This window comes from Armigeres subalbatus, chromosome 3 (genome assembly GCF_024139115.2).
Source record: "Armigeres subalbatus isolate Guangzhou_Male chromosome 3, GZ_Asu_2, whole genome shotgun sequence".
NCBI lineage: Eukaryota > Metazoa > Arthropoda > Insecta > Diptera > Culicidae > Armigeres > Armigeres subalbatus.
The window spans coordinates 380,124,487-380,148,321 of NC_085141.1; the positions used below are offsets into that span (position 1 = coordinate 380,124,487).

The window sequence follows — 23,835 nt, forward strand, 5'->3', positions numbered from 1 at the left end:
CTTTCGTGTTGTTTTTCTTGTACGAAAAATTTATTTGTTTCTAGTTCAAAGTAGAGATGCCCATCCGGTTTGATATTGAGCACAAAACATCATGCTATTATAGCAAACAAATGACGGTTGTCAGAATGACAGCATCTCTTATCTGTCAAAAGATACATAGGGGTGCCCATAACCGAACGGTGCCCACAACCGAACCTCCTCCCCTACTATTGAAGAAAAAAAAGCTTTTTCATACTGTTTTGCATTATCACATATATTTCCGTGGTACGATTCTAATTCGCAATGACACACTAGCTGTAAAGCCTAATTCGTCATGGCACGAATTTCTGACCCTGCATCGCATGAATCGAAATGTTATGTAAAAAGTTTGGGAAGCCATTGCAGTGCATGATTCAAGCCACATGATCTGCACTCAAGTGTGAATAGAGCGTTTTTCTTGCCTTCTTTACTTTTTAGAAACTTACCTAACTCAATTACACCTCAATCAGCCCATATGTATTACACCACACAGCCTTTGTATCCATACAATGTTTATTCAGAGCGGATTTTACCCCAGTCACGTTTTTCACAATCCTACATACACTACCTATCATCAACGGTAGCAGCTAAATCGGAAACTTTAAATCCACCCCTCCCACCGAATTACCGAGCGCTTAAAACTTTTTTCCCCTTTTCCTTTTGAACAATGGATTGGGGCGATGATGATGAGGGTTGTCTGTTGTCCGTTCCGTACCGACCACTATATAGTGCTGGCAAGTTTCTTCCAGAGGCGACTTTTGCTCTTAAAGTTCTGGCTTATCCGTCGCGCTCCGCTCTACGATTGCCTCCGGCACACAACTTTTCTCATAGTCATTATCATTCGTTTCTACACTACCGGGAGCAAAAAAAAAGTAGCCAACAGCAGCACCGCTCCACTAGCTGCTGGTTAGGTGGTCGGACCCGATGGGAACTGTGGCCATCGGACGCGGGTCTGCTGGTAGTGGCATTGTTACCAGCCAGCCGCCAAGGGACGTCCAACCCCGTTGATTGTTGATATAGATTTCTTCGGTCACTCCTTAATGTTTCTTCCTTTCATACCGACCAAGACGTGATTCTATTGCTAATAATATGGAGCTTTTTTGAATCTAAAGTTTTCTTTCACGTACACCGACTAATGTGAGGGTATGAATCGTACAATAAGCTGAAAAGGGAAACTTTCTATTATGAATAGTTCATATTCGTAATAAAAAGTTTCTCTTTTGGATATTAAATTTGAGCAACCGAGGTCGTCATATTGGATTTGAAAAAAATATTAGGATAAAATCAGGAGACTTGTTCGCACGTTAATCCCGTAGAAATTTGGAAAAGCTTTTCGCGAAGATTCGGACAAAATTCTCGTTTAGAAGAATCTTCCTTGAAAATTTGGAAGAATTCCCCATAAAAACTTGTGAGAATCTCCCGTCGTAATTCAGAAAATGTTCGTATAAATTTGAAAGAATAACTAATTGAAATTTTGAAAAATTTTCCATGGAAATTTGGAAGTACCTGCCATAGAAGTTTGAAAGAATTTCCCGATGAAATTTGGTAACATTTCCTATGGAAATCCTGAATAAGTTGCCGTTGAAATTTAGTATGATTTCCCATGAGAATTCAAATTAAATTTTCTAAAAACTACTTATACTGTTATTTTTAAAAAATATTAGAATCAATTCTTAGTAAATCTATACTTTCGTACAGAAGTTTTCAGACAAATAGAATTCATGATACCGATACCGATCTATCTTTTCTGTGTCGTAAAACTATTATGATAGAATACCCCGTTTTTCATTGCACTCAACATATCAAATTTAGTCCTGAATAACACCCACCATTGTTTCCATTCCTCGACAGGCACAGCACCATCGCCATCGCACTATCAGGATAGCAATTACTTGGAGGAAGACAAATACACGCCCGGATTCGTGACGTTGGGACAGAAATACAGCATAGCCGTCGGCTCGACGGTGGTACTGCCGTGCAAAATTAATGAGACAGGTAAGAGAAATTATTCTTTTCTGCAGCGTAGCTCACCCGGCCATGATGACGACGATAATTCCCCGATAAACCGTCCGGCAGAGCTGCCTACAACGCGACTCGCCAGACGAACGTACGGCAATCTTCCTGTGCCAAATAAATCACTCCACTTTACTTCCATCCCTTACACAGAAAACTCCGGCCAGTATGTGCTCGCGTGGAAAAGGGGAACTGCTGTCCTGACGGCGGCATCTGTCAAAGTCACCGTCAACCCCCGGATACGGCTGATGCCGGTGCAAGGTCAGCCGGACCAGCAGGGCGGCCTCTCGTCCGGCTACAACCTGGAGATCCGGGACGTTAAAACGACCGACAACGGAAGCTACATCTGCCAGATCGGCTCGATGGAACCGAAGGAGATTGTCCACCAGCTGGAGGTGTTGGTGCCGCCCACGATTATTGCCGTGTCGCCGGAGAGCCGGAAACTGGACATTCACAAGGGCAACCCAGTACAGTTGGCGTGCAACGCCACCGGCAACCCGATGCCGAAAATCATCTGGTCCAGACGGGTGAGTAGCTGAAACGATACAACGATAGATGAGTCTGTGAACGGGTTGAACGAATATTATGATAAGGTATATGACGAAGTTTAGGACAGTCGCTGTATATGGTGTGGACTCCGTTTTCAATGATACGTTTCCCGCTTTTGATTCGAGTGCATGCTGTGTTTGCAAACATAAAACACTCTGGGATGATGAAAATAAATGTAGGGTTGCTGTTCCGGTTATCCATCTCATAGCTTCAATATTCATCCTATAAAGTTTTTCAGTAGGATGTTGACGAAATGATCCAACAGAGTTAGTAGGTAATCTTTTATTAATTATGTGTATTCTGGTATGAAAAGTGCATGGAGACGCGTAGTACTTTGTAGATTAGTCACACTAAGGGGGTTTATCTCGCCAAAATGTTAGATGTTTCATCAAAATGTGGGAAATTTCAATTTTTTCTACCTTCCAATCGATTATTTAAAAAAAAAAAACTAAAATAAATTTTTGCTGGTAATGGTTTAGAAAACTCACCAAATAAAATTTGCAATACAAACAGGACATTTGCATTTGTATTATAATCTATTTCCAGGCCCCTTCAATGGTGGGCCAATCCTTTGTGCGGTATCCATTTAATCTGCCACAAACCAATTATTTTCTCACACATTCCGCACTTTCACAAACATACCTACTCAGAAAGGCCAAGGTGCTTCCATTACGGTTGCAACACGATTCCAATTATGCAACCTCAAAATAGCAATCGATGCTGTCCTATATATGTAGGTATGTGAAGCTGGTGACCGCACGTAATGATGGTGCCATCGTTCGATGTTCGGTTGTTGGCTGTTGCTTCCATTGCATTGTTGCTGACTGGGTGGTGAAATCAATTTTAATCAGCTTGTGCGATGATCTATTAATGGCTCCGGGGTAAGGGAGCCGAAATTGGGGTGACTCGAAACTCAATTTACCACAGATAGTTTTTGAAGTAGTTCTACTATTCTTGAGCAAATATCCGATAAGAATGATAAAATAAAAGAGCCACCTTATCCCACCACGACAGTATTCTCAAAGCCACATGGAGATCATTCCACTAAGAAACGGAAATTCAAATCATCCACGTTCTAATCTATGGTAAAACCTTCTCTGACATCATAAAGATGTCAGCTTCCCATAATTTCCCTTATTGCTTAGAACGATTCTTTTGAGAAAGCTCGAAAGCTTTCTTTCAAGAGGCTCGGTGGCCTCCTTTCAAAAGACTCGGGGCCTCCTTTAAGAGGCTCGGAAGCCTCCTTTCAAGAGGCTCGGAAGCCTCCTTACAAGAGGCTCGGAGGCTTCCTTTCAAGAGGCTCGGAAGCCTCCTTTCAAGAGGCTCGGTGGCCTTCTTTCAAAAGACTCGGAGGCCTCCTTTAAGAGGCTCGGAAGCCTCCTTTAAGAAGCTCGGAAGCCTCCTTTCAAGAGGTTTGAAAGCCTCCTTTCAAGAGGTTCGAAAGCCTCCTTTCTAGAGGCTCGGAAGCCTCCATTCAAGAGGCACGGAAGCCTACTTTCAAAAAGCTCGGAAACCTTCTTTCAAGAGGCTCTGAAGCCTCCATTCAAGAGGCTCTGAAGCCTCCATTCAAGAGGCTCAGAAGCCTCTTTCAAGAGCTCAGAAGCCTCCTTTCAAGAGCTCAAGCCTCCTTGCAAGAGGCTCAGAAGCCTCCTTTTAAGAGAGCTCGGAAGCCTCCTTTCAAGAGGCTCGGAAGCCTCCTTTCAAGAGGCTCGGAAGCCTCCTTTCAAGAGGCTCGGAAGCAGTGTTGTAAAATGTCATTTGCATTCGTTTGTATAATTTTACCAGAACTTTTTTCTGAAGGTAGGCATCATTCCTGAGGTATGACGACCATATAGCGCTTAAATGTGCCTACAACTTTGTCTAACAGTACATTGCTGTAAATATGTAATCTGAGGCGTGCACACTCAGTTTTTTATTTCTGCAGCTCGGCAAAAATCCGCACAGCCGTGCGCCAGCAAAATAAAAAACTGATATTCCGGCAAGAATAGCGTTTGTTAGCTGATTTTCGGCAAATTATTTGCTGATTATCAGCAATTTTGACAGAAATCTCGGCAAAAACATGTTTGCTTGGGCACGGCTGTGCGATTCTTGGTAAAAGTTCAACGTTTTGCTGAGATCCCGGTAAAAAAAATTAAGTGTGTGGGAGACAAAATGTCATTCAAATGACATTATGTCAAATCACACATGACGTTTTGGACAGTTTTCATATTTATAGCAATGTACTCTTGGAAAAAAATACAGCCCTACTCAAGCGTTATGAGTACATCTAAAATTATGGAAAAAATTTGGCTTCTAAAGAAAGTTATGAACAAATTAGTCAAATGACATGCAGATGACATTTTACAAGCCTGCTCAGAAGCCTCCTTTCAAGAGGCTCGGAAGCCTCCTTTCAAGAGGCTCAGAAGCCTCCTTTCAAGAGGCTCAGAGCCTCCTTTCAAGAGGCTCGGAAGCCTCCTTTCAAGAGGCTCGGAAGCCTCCTTTCAAAGGCTCGGAAGCCTCCTTTCAAGAGGCTCGGAAGCCTCCTTTCAAGAGGCTCGGAAGCCTCCTTTCAAGAGGCTCGGAAGTCTCCTTTCAAGAGCCTAGGAAGCCTCCTTTCAAAACGCTCGGAAGCCTCCTTTCAAGAGGCTCGGAAGCCTACTTTCAAGAGGCTCGGAAGCCTCCTTTCAAGAGGCTCGGAAGCCTCCTTTCGAGAGGCTGTGAAGCCTCCATTCAAGAGGCTCGGAAGCCTCTTTCTAAAGGAGGTCGACGGGTCTGGACGGAAGTCTTCTTTCAAGAAGCGCGGAAGTCCTGTCCAAACGGCTCAAAGGCCTCCATGAAACTCGAAAGTTCCTTTCAAGAGGCTCGGAAGCCTCCTTTCAGGAGCCTCAGAAGCCTCCTTTCAAGACGCTCGGAAGCCTTTTTTCAAGAGGCTCGGAAGCCTTTTTTCAAGAGGCTCGGAAGCCTCCTTTCAAGAGGCTCGGAAGCCTCCTTTCAAGAGGCTCGGAAGCCTCCTTTCAAGATGCTCGGAAGCCTCCTTTCGAGTGGCTCGGAAGCCTCCTTTCTAGAGGCTCGGAAGCCTCCTTTCAAGAGGCTCGGAAGCCTCCTTTCAAGAGGCTCGGAAGCCTCCTTTCAAGAGGCTCGGAAGCCTCCTTTCAAGAGGCTCGGAAGCCTCCTTTCAAGAGGCTCGGAAGCCTCCTTTCAAGAGGCTCGGAAGCCTCCTTTCAAGAGGCTCGAAAGTCTCCTTTCAAGAGGCTCGGAAGCCTCCTTTTAAGACGCTCGGAAGCCTCCTTTCGAGTGGCTCGGAAGCCTCCTTTCTAGAGGCTCGGAAGCCTCCTTTCAAGAGGCTCGGAAGCCTCCTTTCAAGAGGCTCGGAAGCCTCCTTTCAAGAGGCTCAGAAGCCTCCTTTCAAGAGGCTCAGAGCCTCCTTTCAAGAGGCTCAGAAGCCTCCTTTCAAGAGGCTCAGGAAGCCTCCTTTCAAGAGGCTCAGAAGCCTCCTTTCAAGAGGCTCAGAAGCCTCCTTTCAAGAGGCTCAGAGCCTCCTTTCAAGAGGCTCAGAGCCTCCTTTCAAGAGGCTCAGAAGCCTCCTTTCAAGATGCTCAGAAGCCTCCTTTCAGGTGGCTCAGAAGCCTCCTTTCAAGAGGCTCAGGAAGCCTCCTTTCAAGAGGCTCAGAGCCTCCTTTCAAGAGACTCAGAAGCCTCCTTTCAAGAGGCTCAGAGCCTCCTTTCAAGAGGCTCAGGAGCCTCCTTTCAAGAGGCTCAAGAGCCTCCTTTCAAGAGGCTCGGAAGCCTCCTTTCAAGAGGCTCGGAAGCCTCCTTTCAAGAGGCTCGGAAGCCTCCTTTCAAGAGGCTCGTAAGCCTCCTTTCAAGAGGCTCGGAAGTCTCCTTTCAAGAGCCTACACAGATAGAAAAAGTTGTTGAAATTTACACGGAAGAAATGCACATAAAGGGAATGCCAAAAAGAGCTTAAATTTAAACGATATTATCACCTGAATGTATGCAATTTGTATTGCATTATGTCACTTTTTATACGAATAAGTGTCATAATGCTATGTAAATTGCATACATTTAGGGCGAACTTGTTGGAACAGATTCATGTACGCCCAGAATAGTGTAATTTTCCATGTCTATTATTTACGCGATGATTACTTTTCATTATTTCTTTCTGTGTATGAAGCCTCCTTTTAAGACGCTCAGAGCCTCCTTTCAAGAGGCTCAGGCCTACTTTCAAGAGGCTCAGAGCCTCCTTTCAAGAGGCTCAGAAGCCTCCTGGAGGCTGTGAAGCCTCCATTCAAGAGGCTCAGAAGCCTCTTTCTAAAGGAGGTCAGCGGGTCTGGACGGAAGTCTTCTTTCAAGAAGCGCGGAAGTCCTGTCCAAACGGCTCAAAGGCCTCCATGAAACTCGAAAGTTCCTTTCAAGAGGCTCAGAAGGCTCCTTTTAAGAGCCTCAGAAGCCTCCTTTCAAGACGCTCAGAAGCCTCCTTTCAAGAGGCTCAGAGCCTCCTTTCAAGAGGCTCCAGAAGCCTCCTTTCAAGAGGCTCAGGCCTCCTTTCAAGATGCTCAGGCCTCCTTTCGAGTGGCTCAGAAGCCTCCTTTCTAGAGGCTCAGAAGCCTCCTTTCAAGAGGCTCAGGCCTCCTTTCAAGAGGCTCAGGCCTCCTTTCAAAATGTTCAGGAAGCCTCTTTTAAGAGGCTCGGATGCTTCCTTTCAAGAGGTTTGGAAATCTCATTTCAATAGGCTCAGAGGCCTCCTTTCAAGAGGCTCAAGCCTTCTTTCAAGAGACTCAGCCTTCTTTCAAGAGGCTCGAAAACCTTCTTTCAAGAGGCTAAGCCTTCATTCAAGATGTTCAGTAGCTTTTTTTCAAGAGGCTCAGAGCTTCCTTTCACCAGGTTCAGAAGCCTCCTTTCAAGAGGCTCAGGCCTCCTTACAAGAGGCTCGAAAGCCTTCTTTCAAGAGACTCGGTGGTCTCCTTTCAAACGACTCGGGAGCCTCCTTACAAAAGGCTCGGAAGCCTCCTTTCAAGAGGTTTGGAGGCTTCCTTGCAAGGGGCTGGGAAGCCTGCTTTCAAGAGGCTCAGAGGCCTCCTTTCAAAAAAATCGGGACCTCCTTTCAAGAGGCTCGGAAGCCTCCATTCAAAAGGCTCGGAAGCCTCCTTTCAAGAGGCTCGGAAGCCTCATTTCAAGAGGCTCGGAGGCCTCCTTTCAAGATGCTCGGATGCCTCCTTCCAAGAGGCTTGGAAGCCTCCTTCCAAGAGGCTTGGAAGCCTCCTTCCAAGAGGCTCGGAAGCTTCCTTTCAAGAAGCTCAGAAGCCTCTTTTCAAGAGGCTCAAAACCTCCTTTCAAGAGGCTCAAAGCCTCCTTTCAAGAGGCTCAGCCTCCTTTCAAGTGGCTCAAAGCCTTCTTTCAAGTGGCTCAAAGCCTCCTTTCGAAAGACTCAAAGCCTCCTTTCAAAATGTTCAGAAGCCTCCTTTCAAGAGGCTCAGATGCTTCCTTTCAAGAGGTTTAGAAGTCTCCTTTCAAGAGGCTCAGGCCTCCTTTCAAGAGGCTCTCGAAAGCCTTCTTCCAAGAGACTCAAGCCTTCTTTCAAGAGGCTCAAAACCTTCTTTCAAGAGGCTGAAAGCCTTCATTCAAGATGTTCGGAAGCTTTTTTTTCTTCAAGAGACTCGGAAGCTTTCTTTCAATAGGTTCGGAAGCCTCTTTTAAAGGGGCTCGAAAGCCTTCTTTCAAGAGACTCGGTAGCCTCCTTTCTGAAGACTCGGAGGCCTCCTTTCAAGAGGCTCGGAAGCCTCCTTTCAAGAGGTTTGGAGGCTTCCTTGCAAAGGGCTCGGAAGTCTCCTTTCAAGAGGCTCGGAAGCCTCCTTTCAAGAGCCTCAGAGGCCTCCTTTCAAAAAAATCGGGACCTCCTTTCAAGAGGTTCGGAAGCCTCCTTTCAAGAGGCTCGAAAGCCTTCTTTCAAGAGGCTCTAAAGCATTCTTTCAATAGGCTCGAAAGCCTCTTTTCAAGAGGCTCGAAAGCCTCCTTTCAAGTGGCTCGAAAGCCTCCTTTCAAGTGGCTCGAAAGCCTCCTTTCAAGCGGATCGGAGACCTTCTTTCAAGAGGCTCGGTGGCCTCCTTTCAAAAGACTCGGTGGTCTCCTTTCAAGAGGCTTGGAAGCCTCCTTTCAAGAGGCTCGGAGGCATCCTTCCATGAGGCTCGAAAGCTTTCTTTCAAGAGGTTCGAAATCCTCTTTTCAAGAGGCTCTAAAGCCTCCTTTCAAGTGGCTCGAAAGCCTCCTTTCAAGAGGCTCGGAAGCCTTCTTTCAAGATGTTCGGAAGCCTTTTTCAAGCCACGATACTCTAAACTGTCCTTGAGTTCATTTCTAAATATTCAAATAGATCAACAAGAAGACCTACGATGTTCCCACTAATTTTATAAGTTGGAATAGCTCAACAGGACTTTGTTATACCATTAAAGACACATTACAGAATTCGTTGAGCATCTACGGCACTCCAATGGTTTGGAGCACCGTAAATATTCGGGGCCCTCCTTACAGCACGGCTACAAAGCAAGACCTTGCTGAGGGTGGCTGGGTTCGATTCCCGATGCCGGTCTAGGCAATTTTCAGATTGGATATTGTCTCGACTTCCCTGGGCATAGAAGTATCATCGTGATAGCCTCATGAAATACGAATGCAAAAATGGTAACCTGGCTTAGAAACCTCGCAGTTAATAACTGTGGAAGTGCTTATTGAACAATAAGTTGCGAAGCGGCTCTTTCCCAGTGTGGGGATGTAATGCCAATTAGAAGAAGAAGAAGAAGAAGAAATATTCTGGGAATGTTCTATTTTGTGTATACTGGAGTAATGATGTCTCATGGGGCTTCTCCAACTAACAAACAAGCTCGGAAACCTATGAGTCGCTCCATTGGTCTTATAGACCTCCAAGATCTGAACTCAAGAATGCTTTGGAGTACCGTTGATGTTCTGATAACACTGCAATTTAATAAAAATAGTTTAATTATGTCTCAAGTAGCATTTCCAACTTCAAATTAGGATTGAGACCCCATAAAACGCTTTGTTGTCTATGTAGATCATCAAGATCTGAACTCAAGGTAGGTTTGGAAGCCCTAGAAGATCTAGAAAAAATAGTGTTGTCCATATTTCTACTTTTTCATGGTTTGCATGCATTTTTGAAGCAGTATGTCCAAAATTAAAGTTGAAATAAAGTGAAAATAAACGTCTCGAATCGGTTAAATAATATCTTTGATGAATTTAGAAGGACTTTGTCGTAGTCCCGATAAATTTCGAAAAATTGTTTCAAAAATTAAAACTGAAGTATTTATTCGGTGAATGCATTCCAGGGTTATGGCCAAAGCTCAATACTGTATTGACCAAGGATGTAATCGATCATTTAGTAATTTGCGTTCGATCATTTAGTAGTTTGTCAATTATTCATTCCAGAAGCTAAATTTCAAAATATTTTGTATGGTGGACTTCTAGTGCGAATATTTTTCTACAACTCTGCCTAAAGGTTCGTTGTTAGAATTCAATTAATAACGGAGCTATAGCGCTGGTTGCAGTAATTTTAACTAAATGATTGGAATTCTGTTATTATTCAACCTGAGTTATACTATAGCTATAACTCAGTTATTAGTGGAATTCAAACAACGAACCATAAAACAGAGTTGTAAAAAAAACCTTCGCACTAGAAGTCCAGCATACAACACATTTTGAAATTCAGTCTTTGGAATGAGTTATTGACAAACTACTAAATGATCGAACGCGAATTACTAAATGATCGATAACATCCTTGGTATTGACCTTATCTCGAGATTAGTGACAATATTAACCATTATGATAAATAGAGAATTATGTAAAATTCTTATTGTAAGGAACAGTAAGAACATAAAGTAAAAGAAGCAAGCGAAGGACGATCGAAGATGAAAGTGAAAAATAACATACGTCGTAGAGAAGGCTAGAAGTAGTCATTTGTTTTTACCCCGATTAAAGAAACAAATACACTGAAGAAATTAAAAAATAATTTAGAAATTACTTTATTATATATATATATTGAGCGAATTAAAAGATTATTTTTCGGCTGTCGGAATCTTCTGCTCAAATTATTCCTTTTTCCCCCAATGTTACGAGATCATTCTTTTTAACCTACTGAAGCACAACAAGCAACAAATATTTCGAAGAAAAACGAAACGTCACCGTTTGCCCAACATCGAATGGACTGAATGTGGGACACTCCAAGCATTATTCTCTACAGGCCGATGTGATCTTCATTTGGAAGAATCGAATCGAATATGAAATCGTCTGAGAAATCAACTTTTTGATGCTCTGGATCCGATTATTGGGCTGGATCCGAAGTGCTGCGAGGGCGGTTTGAAGCGAAGAACATGGCGCCACCCTCAAAAGGCATACACAGGAAGATTTCCCGGAAACTGCCATAAAGTGATGCCTAGATACGGATTTGTACTCGGATGGGCTGCTGGCTGCATGAAGAAGATTCCCGGGTTTCAGTTTTGGTGAGATCGATCCTTTATATTTCTTTGAATGATTGCACTTTTATTAATGCAACAATTATGAATGTTGTTTTTCCATAGCACTATGTTGCCCATGAAGGGTTTCGACAGCACAGTCGATACTGTTACATATTTATGCATAATTTCTCTTGCATATATCGATTAGTTCGTTACCAAAGTTAACGACGAACTGTAGAAATTTATCCTTCATTAATTTAAATTGGAGTGTGATGATTCCGTGATAGTGGTATGAATTTATTTATTATTACATACCTACACTTGATATACTTATATGAAATAATCAAATCTACTTGTTCGATCAGTTGGAAACACCAATAATAATTTTCCCGCCCAAATTTGCTTTATATTCTTTGCTTGATACTACAAATTGATGCGTTGATGAATGCACAATGCGCATCTATTCGATTATCTCCTTAATGTCATATCTCCAACATTTAGTACATTGTTCTATCGCATATTTGCATTCACTATCATTCTGTGTTAGTTGAAAGCTTCGCTTCTAGGACCACATTTTTTTCATTGAAATTTGCCTTGGTACATATTTTTATATTAATTGCGTTTTTTTAGTGCTGCTTAGAATATAAGAAAATCATTTTGACTATTGATAAGAAAATTATTTTGAGTTTTTTGTCTTTACTTAAATTGGAAAGCTTGGTCAGGAAAAGTCGAAAAAATACCAAATCATGTTGTCCCATATGGAAAATAACCGCATATGTGTCCCTATGAGTTTATTCCTCATTTTCTCCATTTGATGTTTTTTTCTTCATATGGGAAACTTAAGGAATACCATAAGTCCAATATTATTTTATTTATTGCTTATTAACTTACGCCTAAATAACGAGTCCATTGTATCGTACCACACACGCATGATCACATATCATATTAAATAGAATTTCCCATAAAAATATAAACTAAAAATTGAATGAAAATGTGTTAGCACATCGTTGTATAACAATACCAATTGTATATCTGACGGTTACAAATAATAACAACAATTTAATTACAGCATTAGGAGAAAGCAGAACCATTGCCAAAGTTTGTTGCTAATATATCTGTCTTTCTTTTTTGCTTATTGCAAACAATTCTAGTTTATATGATTAATGCAATCATAGAAGTTATGTACCTATAAACATTTCATATTATTATGCATATATTTATTTGATAAATATATTAAAATTTGAGCCACTCTATTATGTTTTAAGGAATATTATAATAACTTATTATAGGAGAAATTCTTTCAAATTACTCCAATATAGAATAAGTTCATCTTATCACGAAATTCATATCACAACACATTATATATATATACATTATCTGTATTTGTTATTTAGTTATTATTTATTAGATATTTAGGCTTATTAAAATCTCACCTTGATTTTTTTTTCCAATTTACGAGAAGTTTTTAAACGGAGACCGGAGATAAACAAAAATCGGCTTTCTTTGTGATTTTTTCTTTCGTTTCTTCATTTTCACTCCCCATTCATTTTTCGCGAAAATTTGTGGTAAGCAATTTCAATAAATTGTGTTTTGACGGGAGTAATTAAAAACGCATCCAAGCACGGAAAATATGGAGATGTTGTAAGTAAAAATATGTTATAATTTAATCGATTATGAGTTGATGCTTGTTTTCATCGTTTTGTTTCTTTTTCTTTTTCTCGTTCCAGAGAGCGAGTAATGGCGCTTAAACCTAGGCCTATATGTACACTGATGTACATTATGTATTTACCATGTTTTCATAGTCATCTGTTTGAATTTATGCGAATACTTTTGCCCATCAGTGTATAAGCCAGGGCACCAGACTAAAAACTGTGTCCCATCCCAAGACGTCGAGGACCCAAGGAGTGTACATTAATCTTCTTAGCAAAGTCACTCCCAACGATACGTCAATCATCTTTCCCCCTGAATGTGAAACGGTTGGTACGGCTGTCCCCGTTTCTTCCTTTCGTAGATTCAAAACTCTTCGTTGATCATGTTATTTATTACTAAATAATCTTATTGCCGGGGAGTTCTGGATTTTCTCCCAAATTCAAGCCTGCACGGTGGGCCTGGCCGTTTTAATACTTGTGTCATATTTATGATATGCTGCAAATATTAATGCAGACAAGAAAATGCTCGGGGATAAAACCGACATTTCCAGGATGCTTTTCAATACTGGCTGTGCATGTGCTAAGACAAGACAAGACAAGACAAGACATATATTTTGAACGAATTAAAAGGGATAATTTAATCACTTCTATTGGACGTGGAAAGAAATATTTCACTAAACTCGAATAGACGGATTTTATCATCAATTCTTCTATCGTATAAATTTGCACTTTTTAGGCGCATCTGATGTAGATAAAGGTTTAATTTTTAATTAATTTTGTTCGCTAAAACGGACGTGTTAGACAACCCTAGAACACCATTAACGTCGAATGCAGCATTTCCGGTCCCCTCACCCCAGATAAGATTATTTATTTCACAATGAGATTAGATTGAGTAGGCATTTGACCACACCGTCAACGACCAAAACCCTGGACGAAAACCACAAACGAATTTATTTGCTCAGGTGGAAAATTCGTTATCCCAGCGTAGACCAACACGAGGACGGACACATCGGTTGACGACCGAGGAGGCACATGATGGTCACCTAATCCAGCTTTTCCTATCACCTATTTCGGAAAATCCCATAAACCACAAAAATATACTGCCAGCCTTCTACATGACCGACATTCGGTCATTCGTCGTCATCCTGGATCTACGAGTCGGTGACGGTCACCACACATACAGACAGACCCATCGACATTGATTGCATCCGAAACGCTTCCTTTGTGTCCTCCCGTGTCACTGCATCCCTTTTCCCGTGTATGTGTGTATGTGTATGTGCGCGTACGTATGAATGCGGTCAAGTTCAAATAGCCTCACACGGCAAATGCGTGCACCCCGACTAATACACCGAATCCGTTTCTGTTTTCTCTGTTTTTCCCTCCGGCCCCGGTGGCCCACAGAACAACCTCCTGCCGACCGGTGAACCGAACAAAACGGGCAGCGCATTCCTGGTACCGCATGCCAACCGTCACAGCAGTGGACATTACAAATGCACCGCCGATAATCGGGTCGGCCAACCGGACAGCAGGGAAATCGTGGTCAACGTGCTCTGTAAGTATATATTTCCGTTACGGCTGGCCAACCGAAATGCATGGTGGCGTTTGGTGGTTGCTTGCGGTAAAGGGGCCAAATGAACATCATCCGACGACGAAACGGCATGCTAGCAGAGCATGAATCCGGGCGATTCGCATAAACACTGGTCCAGGATGGGGCCACAGGCAACTGCACCCGGTCCCGCATTGAAGATTATTTAGGAGGTACAAAACAGTGAGCGGCGAGCTTTGCGGGAATGATTGTAAATTTAATCATAACAACATTGTGAAGTCCATTCCAGTGGAAGGGTTTCACGGAACGGAGATCTACTTTACATGGTGATGCAAGTCACTTGATTGGCCCTCTTGGTGAGTTAGGGTTTCGATAATCCCGATTAGATCACCGAATAGGTTTTCCTTCAAAACGTACAAGTACATCTATCTATATCGGATTCTCTAGGAAATCCGAACAAGCTTCAGTTCAAAATTTGTATCAGTATTCATTTGAGTACCTAATTGAATTCCGTATGAAAGGTTTAATATAAATTCAAGTTCGACTCGACTGAAATACGTACGAAATTCGAAAAGAAATCTTTTAGAATCCTGTCTCGTGTGTGTGTGTGTGTGTCATCCTCTATCCCTCACCCAGCTGGGGGCGTTGGTCAAGTAGTACTACGAATAATTTGATCATATCGCATGTTCCGTAATGGTGCCCTTTTTGTTATGAAGACTAGTACTACAAAAAGGATTCACTTTAGAGGCAAGGAACCTCAGGAAGTGTAGGGAATGGGATGTACTAGTTGTTCATAACAGGTACAGCAAAACATCACAAGGACGCCCTTATTCGCACTAACTACTCAGGGAGTAGAAGGTCGAGAAGAGCCACCGTTGCTAACCAAAGCGTGAACCGGATATCTGGGACTCCCACAATATCCGCGGCAATAGTAGCAAACGATGCCCTGTGCGTATTTAGTAGTCAATGATATGATTTATGAAGCATCAAAAACATAGGGTAAGATGGTGTAATTCACCCCCCGCGGGTGATTAGGGGGGGTCTTTTATACCTTATTACCCTAAAATAGAATAATTAGAACTGGCTCACCAATGTAATTTATCCTTTCGTTGTTAGCAGCTTCGGAAGAACTGCCAAATGGTGTCATTCAGCCATCTGAATCGAGACACATCCCAAAAGCCGACATCCCGTCTTTGAAACCATGCGCTGAATCCGAATACGTCTTCGAACACGATGAGGAAGTCTCGATACCCAACGATGGCAGCTGACTGCAGATCATCATCATCATGGGCACTGCTTCTCCAGAGGACTGGATTTTGTCTGGATTTTGCGTCCAAGTAGCACGTTGGAATTCTAGCTTGGAATCCTTCCAGCGATTGAACTGACGGCGTTGATTTTTAAAAAGTGCAATCAATTCGGCTTGTGCAGTTTCCAGAATCGTCGATAATCGGCCGAAAAACTTTTAAAAAAACTTGACAGCAGAGACAAAATGCGACCGTCCACGCACAAATGCTTGCTGCGACCCGCATCTTCATCTTTTAGAATCCTGTCTCGTCATGAAATATAATTTCGTTGAGAGCTTGAAATGAATTTCTTTCAAAAAGTATTCCTTTCGATATCCAAACTAGATTCCTTTTTCCAGCTTTCAGCTTGCAGATTTAAACCGGGTTGCATTAGAAATATGAAATGTATTTCATCTGGAATTCGAATCTATTTTCGTTTGAAACTTTATCCGTATTAGGTTTAAAACCAAAACCCATTTGCGCCAAAGATCCAAACTAAGATCCATTCAAAATCCAAATCGGATTCCGTCCAAATTCAAAACCAGATTTAATTGTGAAAGCAGATTGGATTTTATAAGATCTCAAAATCTGTACTAATACTTTTAACCCTTATGCGGTTAATTAAAAAAAACACACGTGGATGACCGACAGGGTACCCGTGTTCCCATAAATTGATATTCTCATAACTTCAACAATTTTCAACCGGTTTCGATAATTTTGACAGTTTTGGAAACAGAAACTCATATACTTTTTGCAAATTGTCAAGATTTACAGCTTTTGTTCATGGTTTTACAAGAAATCTTTGAAGTAAGGCTTAATAGTCTACACGCGTAACCAAAGGCCATTCAACCAGTTTCAAATATGCTACAAGCTCTTTGCGCTTTTTAGAATTGAAAGTGTTCACAGTATATGCTTCGGGTAATGCTAAAAATCCCTGAAGTGAGGTCTTAGTCATCCGAGAAATCTCTGGAGTAAAGCCTAAGGATCTACTCGCGTAACCAAAGACCTATTATCCAAATTCAAATACGGTACGTGCTCTTTGTGGTACTTAGCATAGAATGCATTCACAGTATATGGTCGTCCAATTTTTTGAGTGCTGAGGCCTTAAGGTGTTCTTGGTACGCCGAGAAATCAAGAAGTCATAAGGGGTGCAGATCCTTGATGACGCACAGTAAGACGTTCATCATCATTTTCAAGTATTTAGAGTTTTTTGAGACTCTCCTGGAACTTGGACCTAAGTGTTTTGTGATACAAAGAAAAGAGCGCATTCATTGCGTATATTCATGATCATCCAAGAAAACCCTGGCACAGACCTTCAGGTCTACATGCGTATGCAGCGATCTTTTAGATTGTTTCAAAAGTGTTGCATGCCCGTTGTGGTACATAGAATAGAACACCTTCATTGTATATGTGTATGGTCATCCAAGAAAACCCTGGAAAAGGCCTTAAGATTTACACGCGTAGCCAGAGTTCTTCTAGATTGTTTCAAAATTGATACATGTCCTTTGTGGTACATGGAATAGAGCGCCCTAAAACCCTAAAGTAAGGCATTAGGATCAATACCGCTGATATATCAGCCAGTTTAAAATTTGGTACTTGTCCTTTGTGGTCCATGAATAAAATGCGTTCATGGCATATGCTAATGACTTCTAGGCTTACACGAATAACTAGAGGGTTTTTAATCTAATTTAAATATGGTACATGATCTTTGCCATATTAACCCGTTTTTCCCTTACGTTTTCGGCGTGAGGTTGTATCGTTCCAATTTATTCACATTTTGGATTTCCGAAGAATAGACAGCTTCGTATTAGTGATATGAATGAAGTTTGTATACTATCTGGAACCAACAACAACAAGACACCAATAATTCCTTGGAATGCAAAAATATCAAGCTGAGGTTTCACATCTTGTTTATTCTTCAATAACTGCCTAGAGCTAATGACGACAACTTGAACTACTTGAAATGCTAACATATGCCAATACCCTTCCGATCGTGGGTTGATCGGCAGATCATGCAGTTCATAGACTAACTAGTACCATGGCAAAAACAAAAACTACTTGGAATGCATACATTCACTCAGATGAGGTTGCACAACTTGTTATTTTTTTCAATTACACCCAGGTTTTTTTTAACACGGTTGGAATTCATAAATTTCTCGGTAAACCCGAACTTTCACAACTTTTTAAATACCCCCCGAATTTTCTTTGATTTTTTTGTGAATTTTTGGTGGGGTCAACTCATTGTTTCATTGACGCTGAAGGTCTTAAACGACTAAAACCAAACCGTGTAAAAAAAACCCGGGTGTATTGGCTCCATCACGGAGGCTGACTGTATGAAGTTGGTTTGATACATGGAACCAAAGGCAACAATAAGAACTACTCATGCAATCATACAGCAAGAAGCGGTCACACAACTTGCCTATTCCTCAACAACTGCTATAACTACGGATGTTGATCAGCAGACCTTGACTTTACGGAGTTCGTAGACTACTTCGAACCCAATACAATAAAAAGCACTACATGAAATGAGAACATATACAAAATCGACCCGTTTTTTTCACTCCCCGATTTTGTCCAACCCTGATTTTGTTTACCCCCGATTTTATCGCGTTTTCGACCCAATTTGCCGCAAACAACAATGATTTTCATGAAATAACTTTTACCGCCTGTCATTTATGAGTACCTGTCAAGAAGTTTGTAGATCTCTTCGACAATAAATTACGTGTTCCATTCACGTATTTTGCCTTTCCAAGGCATAAACTGATTCATAACTGCGAAACAAATAAATTTGAAAATAAAAACTGTTTTTTACTTTATCACCCCAAAATTCATCAAGGGGGTGATAAAATCGGGATACTATTGTACCAAAAAGGGGTCACACAAAGTGTGTAATTTCGTGTTAAATGAAGTGTGGAGTTCGTAGGCTACCTGGAACTCACGACAACAACAGAACTACATGAAATACGAACATATACCGAAAAGGGGTCACACAACTTGTTTATTCTTCAATAACTGCCTTCATTACTGAAGTTGATTCACAGACCTTGACTACAGGGTGTTCAATAAGTTCGAATACACTTTCAAAAATGTTTAAGAATTGAGATTAAATAATTCCTTTTCCCAGTTCTATTTCATTGGAAGTGTTGTTTATAAGGAACGTTTGTAACATCGCAAGCGGCACGCACGGTCTACATGGGCATTTCGTTCCAGATTTTTGACAATTACGTCTTGAACTGGCCCAAGTTACGAGTGCGTGTTGGCTCTTGTTTCGGACGGCCGTACGATCGCGCGATTTGCCGAAATTTTGAGATTTGCATTGCGCGGCCGGTAGTAAAGTTAATTAGTTCAGTGCGTGTTGGCTCTTGTTTCGGAATGCCGAACGATCGCGCGATTTGCCGAAATTTTGTGATTTGCATTGCGCGGCCGGTAGTAAAGTTAATTAGTTCAGTGCGTGTTGGCTCTTGTTTCGGACGGCCGTACGATCGCGCGATTTGCCGAAATTTTGAGATTTGCATTGCGCGGCCGGTAGTAAAGTTAATTAGTTCAGTGCGTGTTGGCTCTTGTTTCGAGTCAGCGGATCGACCGGTCGTCAAAGTTTAGTTTTGCTTTGTGTGGGTGAGTAAATAAATCAGAAAGTGAAAGTTTGTTTCTTATCCGGTCGTGTTTCTCCAGTCAGCGGATCGGCCGGTCGTCGAAGTTTAGTTTTGCTTTGTGCGGAAGGCAAAACGATCGGCCGGTCGCCGTAATTTTGCTCTGATTTGCGCGAGTGAGTAAATGAATCAAAAAGTGAAAGTTTGTTTCTTGTCCGGTCGTGTTTCTCCAGTAAGCGGATCGGCCAGTCGTCGAAGTTTAGTTTTGCTTTGTGCGGAAGGCAAAACGATCGGCCGGTCGTCGTAATTTTGTTCTGGTTTGCGCGGGTGAGTGAATAAATCAGAAAGTGAAAGTTTCAGATAGCGAGAGTGTTATTTCCCATCCCATAGATCGCATCACTTACCGAAGTGAATCCAGATAAATTATCCTTTGTAACTAAAACGATATCCTATCCCAAGACAATCGTGGAGATGCAGAGGTGTTCTCGGTCTCTAGTAGCAACGAGAGTCGGACTAACAATCCTCCCCTTCCTATATGACCGTAAGGACGTGGCCGGCGCCGTTATTGACTTTAGATATTTGAGCTCCCGAAACGTGTACATTGAGAATGGGTAGCTAGTCCCAAGCCCCATTTATTGTGTTCTCTGTACAATTTCGCAAGTTCTAGTCAATCACGGAGTAGCAACTACGAATTGTGCGGTCATAATGCTCATGCTCATGCTCATGCTCAATACGTCTTGAACTGGCCCAAGTTACTGACCTTGTATTCGTACAGCTTTAACATAATTAAGGACCAAACAAGAAGGTCGCAAAGTTTTGCCCAAAGAGTCGATGAAATTGCCCCCATATTAGGCTTAAATCGCATTTTCCGTGTATAAAGGATTATCGTCCTAGTTGACCACGTCGGACTCAGCTCCGCCTTAGCACCAGGCAATTGGGGGCATCAATCTTCCCCCAAAAGCTCAGTTTTGTAGTACGCCGCAATGATTTCGACCTTCAAAACCGGCTATTTACGATGCCCCAATCCATTTTCAACGCGCGTAATAAACGAACAACAAGTGACAGAATGTCAACACCACACACATCCGTTAGCATATATATACCGCTAACGCTGACACCAATATTAATACAGAATATAGACATTGGGCTTACAAACACTATGATCAAATATTTGTATTCGAACTTATTGAACAGTTCGTAGTCTACCTGGAACGAATGAAAACAACAACAACTACGTGGAATGCAAACATCTTTAAGAAGAGGTCACACAACTTGTTTATTCTTCGATAACTGCCTCCATTACGGAAATTGATTCTAAGACCTTGACTCTATGGATTTCGAAAACTACCTGGAATCCAAGACAACGGCAAGAAATACTTGGAATGCAAACATTTATCAAGAAGGTGTCACATAACTTGTTTATTCTTCAATATCTACACGCATTACGGAGGTTGATCCACAGACCTTGAACATATACCAAAAAGGGGTTACGCAACTAGTTTATTCTTCAATAATTGCCTCCATTACTGAGGTTGATCCACAGACCTTGACTATATGGAGTTAGTAGACTACTTGAAAGCCACGACAACTACAAGAACTACTTGGAATGCAAACATGTTTTAAGAAGAGGTCATTGGATGAGATTTATTTTATGACCCGGAACATATACTGTGAAAATATTATACGCTAAGCACCATAGAGAGCATGTACCGTTTTTGAAATTGCACGATAGACCTTTGGTTACGCTAGCAGACCTTAAAATCTTATTCCAGGAATTTTTTGGATGACTGGGGCCTTACTCCAGGGTTTTTGGGAGACCCAGAACATATACTGTGAGCACCGACTATTCTAAGAAGCGCAATGAGCTTGCAATATATTTGAAACTGGTTGATAATCATTTGGTTACGCGTGTAGACTCTTAAGTCTTACTTCAAGGATTACTTTATAAACCTTGACAATGAGCAAAAAGTATATGAGTTTCTGTTTCTAAAACTGTCATAATTATCTAAATCGGTTGAAAATTATTAAAGTAATGAAAATATCAATTTATGGGAACACGAATACCCCGTCGGCCATCCACGTCCATTCCATTCGAAACCGATTCCGTTCGAGATCCAAACCAGATAGATTCCGTTTGATTTTTATTCGAAACGCAAACATTTTTTTTTTTCAAGGGCTCCATTCGAAATATGAACAAGTATCAAAATCCGTTCCGGTTTTCGGAAGAATTACAAATCTGTTTCTATTTAAAGTCATAACTGGATTCCTGAATTGTAAACGGTTTCCGTTCGAGTTTCAAATTTCCTTTCATTCGTAGTCCTATTATATCTGACACCTGAATCGAATCCAAATTTCTAAACGAATTGCATTCTTTTCAAAATCCAAATCCTATCCCGTTCCAGATCCGAGCCGGATTCCGTTCGAGATTCAAATTTCCTTTCATTCGTAATCCAATATGAATTCCGTTTCGAAAACCAAAAATTGTTTCACTAGGAGCTTGAAATGGATTATGTTTTAAATCTGATCTGAATTAGATCCCAAATAGTTCCATTTTCGCACCTATAATCATAGAAGCGAAACTGCATTGATCGACTTCTCTTCGTCGATGCTTTCTTCTGATCGTTGTGGCTAAAGGCGTTAGTTTGACGAAGATTGTATGGTGTTAGGTGGGAAATGGAAAGTATGAGTGCATATTGCACCATTGAAAGCACGGTGGTGGCTTTCAAAACAGCTAAGGGAAGATCCATTAATGACGTAACGCATTTTTTTTTTCATTTTTAACCCACCACCCCCACCATTGTCACACTTTTGTATGAAACATCTGAAACACTAAAATAATGATTTCGTGTGTGTTACTTCTACGTGAAGTTAAACGATTTACAATGATATGGAAATGCTAATAACATCTTCCAAACTTGGACGTACATGTTCATGATAGCATTAGAGGCGAAAGTATAGAATTGATAGTTCCGTTAGGAAACGGCAGGCATGAAGAATGTTTTTATAGAAGTCGATTTGAAAGCGAGCGGAGGTCAATATTTGTGATGGCACATATCGCACGACCTTCCTTCTGCCAAGCTCCCGTATGAAGGGGGAGGGAAGAATATCAGTGTGGAAGCTGATATATCTTCACTGGCAAAAGGAAGGTGGTTTGACTTGCTCATATGCCATCGCGTGCGGAAGGATTTGCTATCGACGAGTACTGTCTCCAAATTTCTAATATGACATCAGCATTTAGTCGAATAGGATTTTTATTGCACAGTTCTGTTTTCTCATTGCGTCCGTCTCGTCGCAACCAACTTGGCTGCCTCGGAGAGAACAAAGCAGAGAAAGGCACTGCTGCTGTACCGTCGACCAATAACAGCTGAGTTGATGGATGCCCCCACCAAGGGTAGTACACTAAATTAATGAGTTCGTGTGTGTTACTTCTACGTGAAGTTAAACGATTTACAATGATATGGAAATGCTAATATCATCTTCCAAACTTGGACGTACATGTTCATGATAGCATACTTTCGCCTCTAATGCTATCATGAACATGTACGTCCAAGTTTGGAAGATGATATTAGCATTTCCATATCATTGAACATCTGAAAATTTTGTATGGATCGTCACACTTAGCTCAACCCCTCCCTCCCCCCCTAAGCGTTACGTAATTTGTGGACGTTCCTTAATTTATAAAAGAAGCCTTATGATTCTAATCGTGACATGTAATATTTTAAGCCGATTGAAATTGTAACCGATTCCGATTTCTTTTGTTGTAGGACTGAACTTTGTTCGAAATCCGGACCGGATTCCGCTTAAATCTGAAGCTCATTCCAATCGGAATCAAAACCAAAACTCAGCCGAAATCCGAACCTAAATCTTTTTGTATTCTAAATAGTATTGCATACAGATTCCAGCCGGAAATCCGATTTGGAAACAATCATAATTCTGTTCAAAATCCGAATTCCCGAATTCGCTAACCGTGTCGAATCCCTTACGGATTCCGAATCCATACGGATTCCGAACCGGAATTAATCTGAAGCTTAAAAACATTGGAAGCTTGAAACAGATTACATTTAAAATCTGAACTAAACTTGGTTCAAAATCATTTTATTGAAAATCTCAACTAGATTCAAATGAATATCCGAACTGGAATCCATTCGCAATCTGTATCTTAGTCCGTTCAATATTTGAATCAATTTCCGAAGGAAATCCGTTTCGGAGCGCTATTTGGCCGAATGGCGGAGCGCCGAATATTTTATAAAAGATTCCGTGAGCGAGATAATTAAGGAGTGAGTAATTGCTAAGTATCAAGTGAGGAATAAGGCATTTCTCACAAGAAGTAAGAAGTAGGAAGGGACAAATAAGCATTGAAAAGTAAAAAGTAAGTTGTGAGATGTAACAAGTGAGATATGAAAAAATAGAACCAACGGAGTGAAAATTGAGTGAAAAATAAGAGGTGAGAAGTAGAAGTGAGAAGTAAAAAGTAATAAGAAAGAAGTAAAAAATGGAAAATAAGTAACAAATAAGAAATAGGAATAGTAAGAAGAAGTAAGAAGTGAAGAATAACAAGTGAGATGTGGGAAATAAAAATTGAAAAGCGAGAAATCAATCTTTATTCCTTCCAACTTCCTTCACCCTTTTCCTTTTTCCTAATTACTTTTTCTTTCGTCCTTCTTTCTTTTCTCTTCTGTCTCACTACTGTCTACTCACTTCGAACATCATACTTTTGAATTTCTAACTTCTCACATTTTACTACTCCTGGAT

At 41.3% G+C, this 23,835-nt stretch overlaps 1 protein-coding gene across 1 annotated transcript in view; it reads left to right on the plus strand.

Annotated features, from left to right (window-relative positions):
• Positions 1–23,835, plus strand: part of LOC134226625 (neuronal growth regulator 1-like) — a 636,981-nt gene that overhangs the window by 560,367 nt on the left and 52,779 nt on the right. Inside the window, exons 2-4 of the mRNA XM_062707512.1 lie at positions 1,870–2,013; positions 2,185–2,558; positions 14,066–14,216. Of these exons, the coding sequence (XP_062563496.1) occupies positions 1,870–2,013; positions 2,185–2,558; positions 14,066–14,216 (669 nt within the window). The remainder of the gene's footprint in view (positions 1–1,869; positions 2,014–2,184; positions 2,559–14,065; positions 14,217–23,835) is intronic.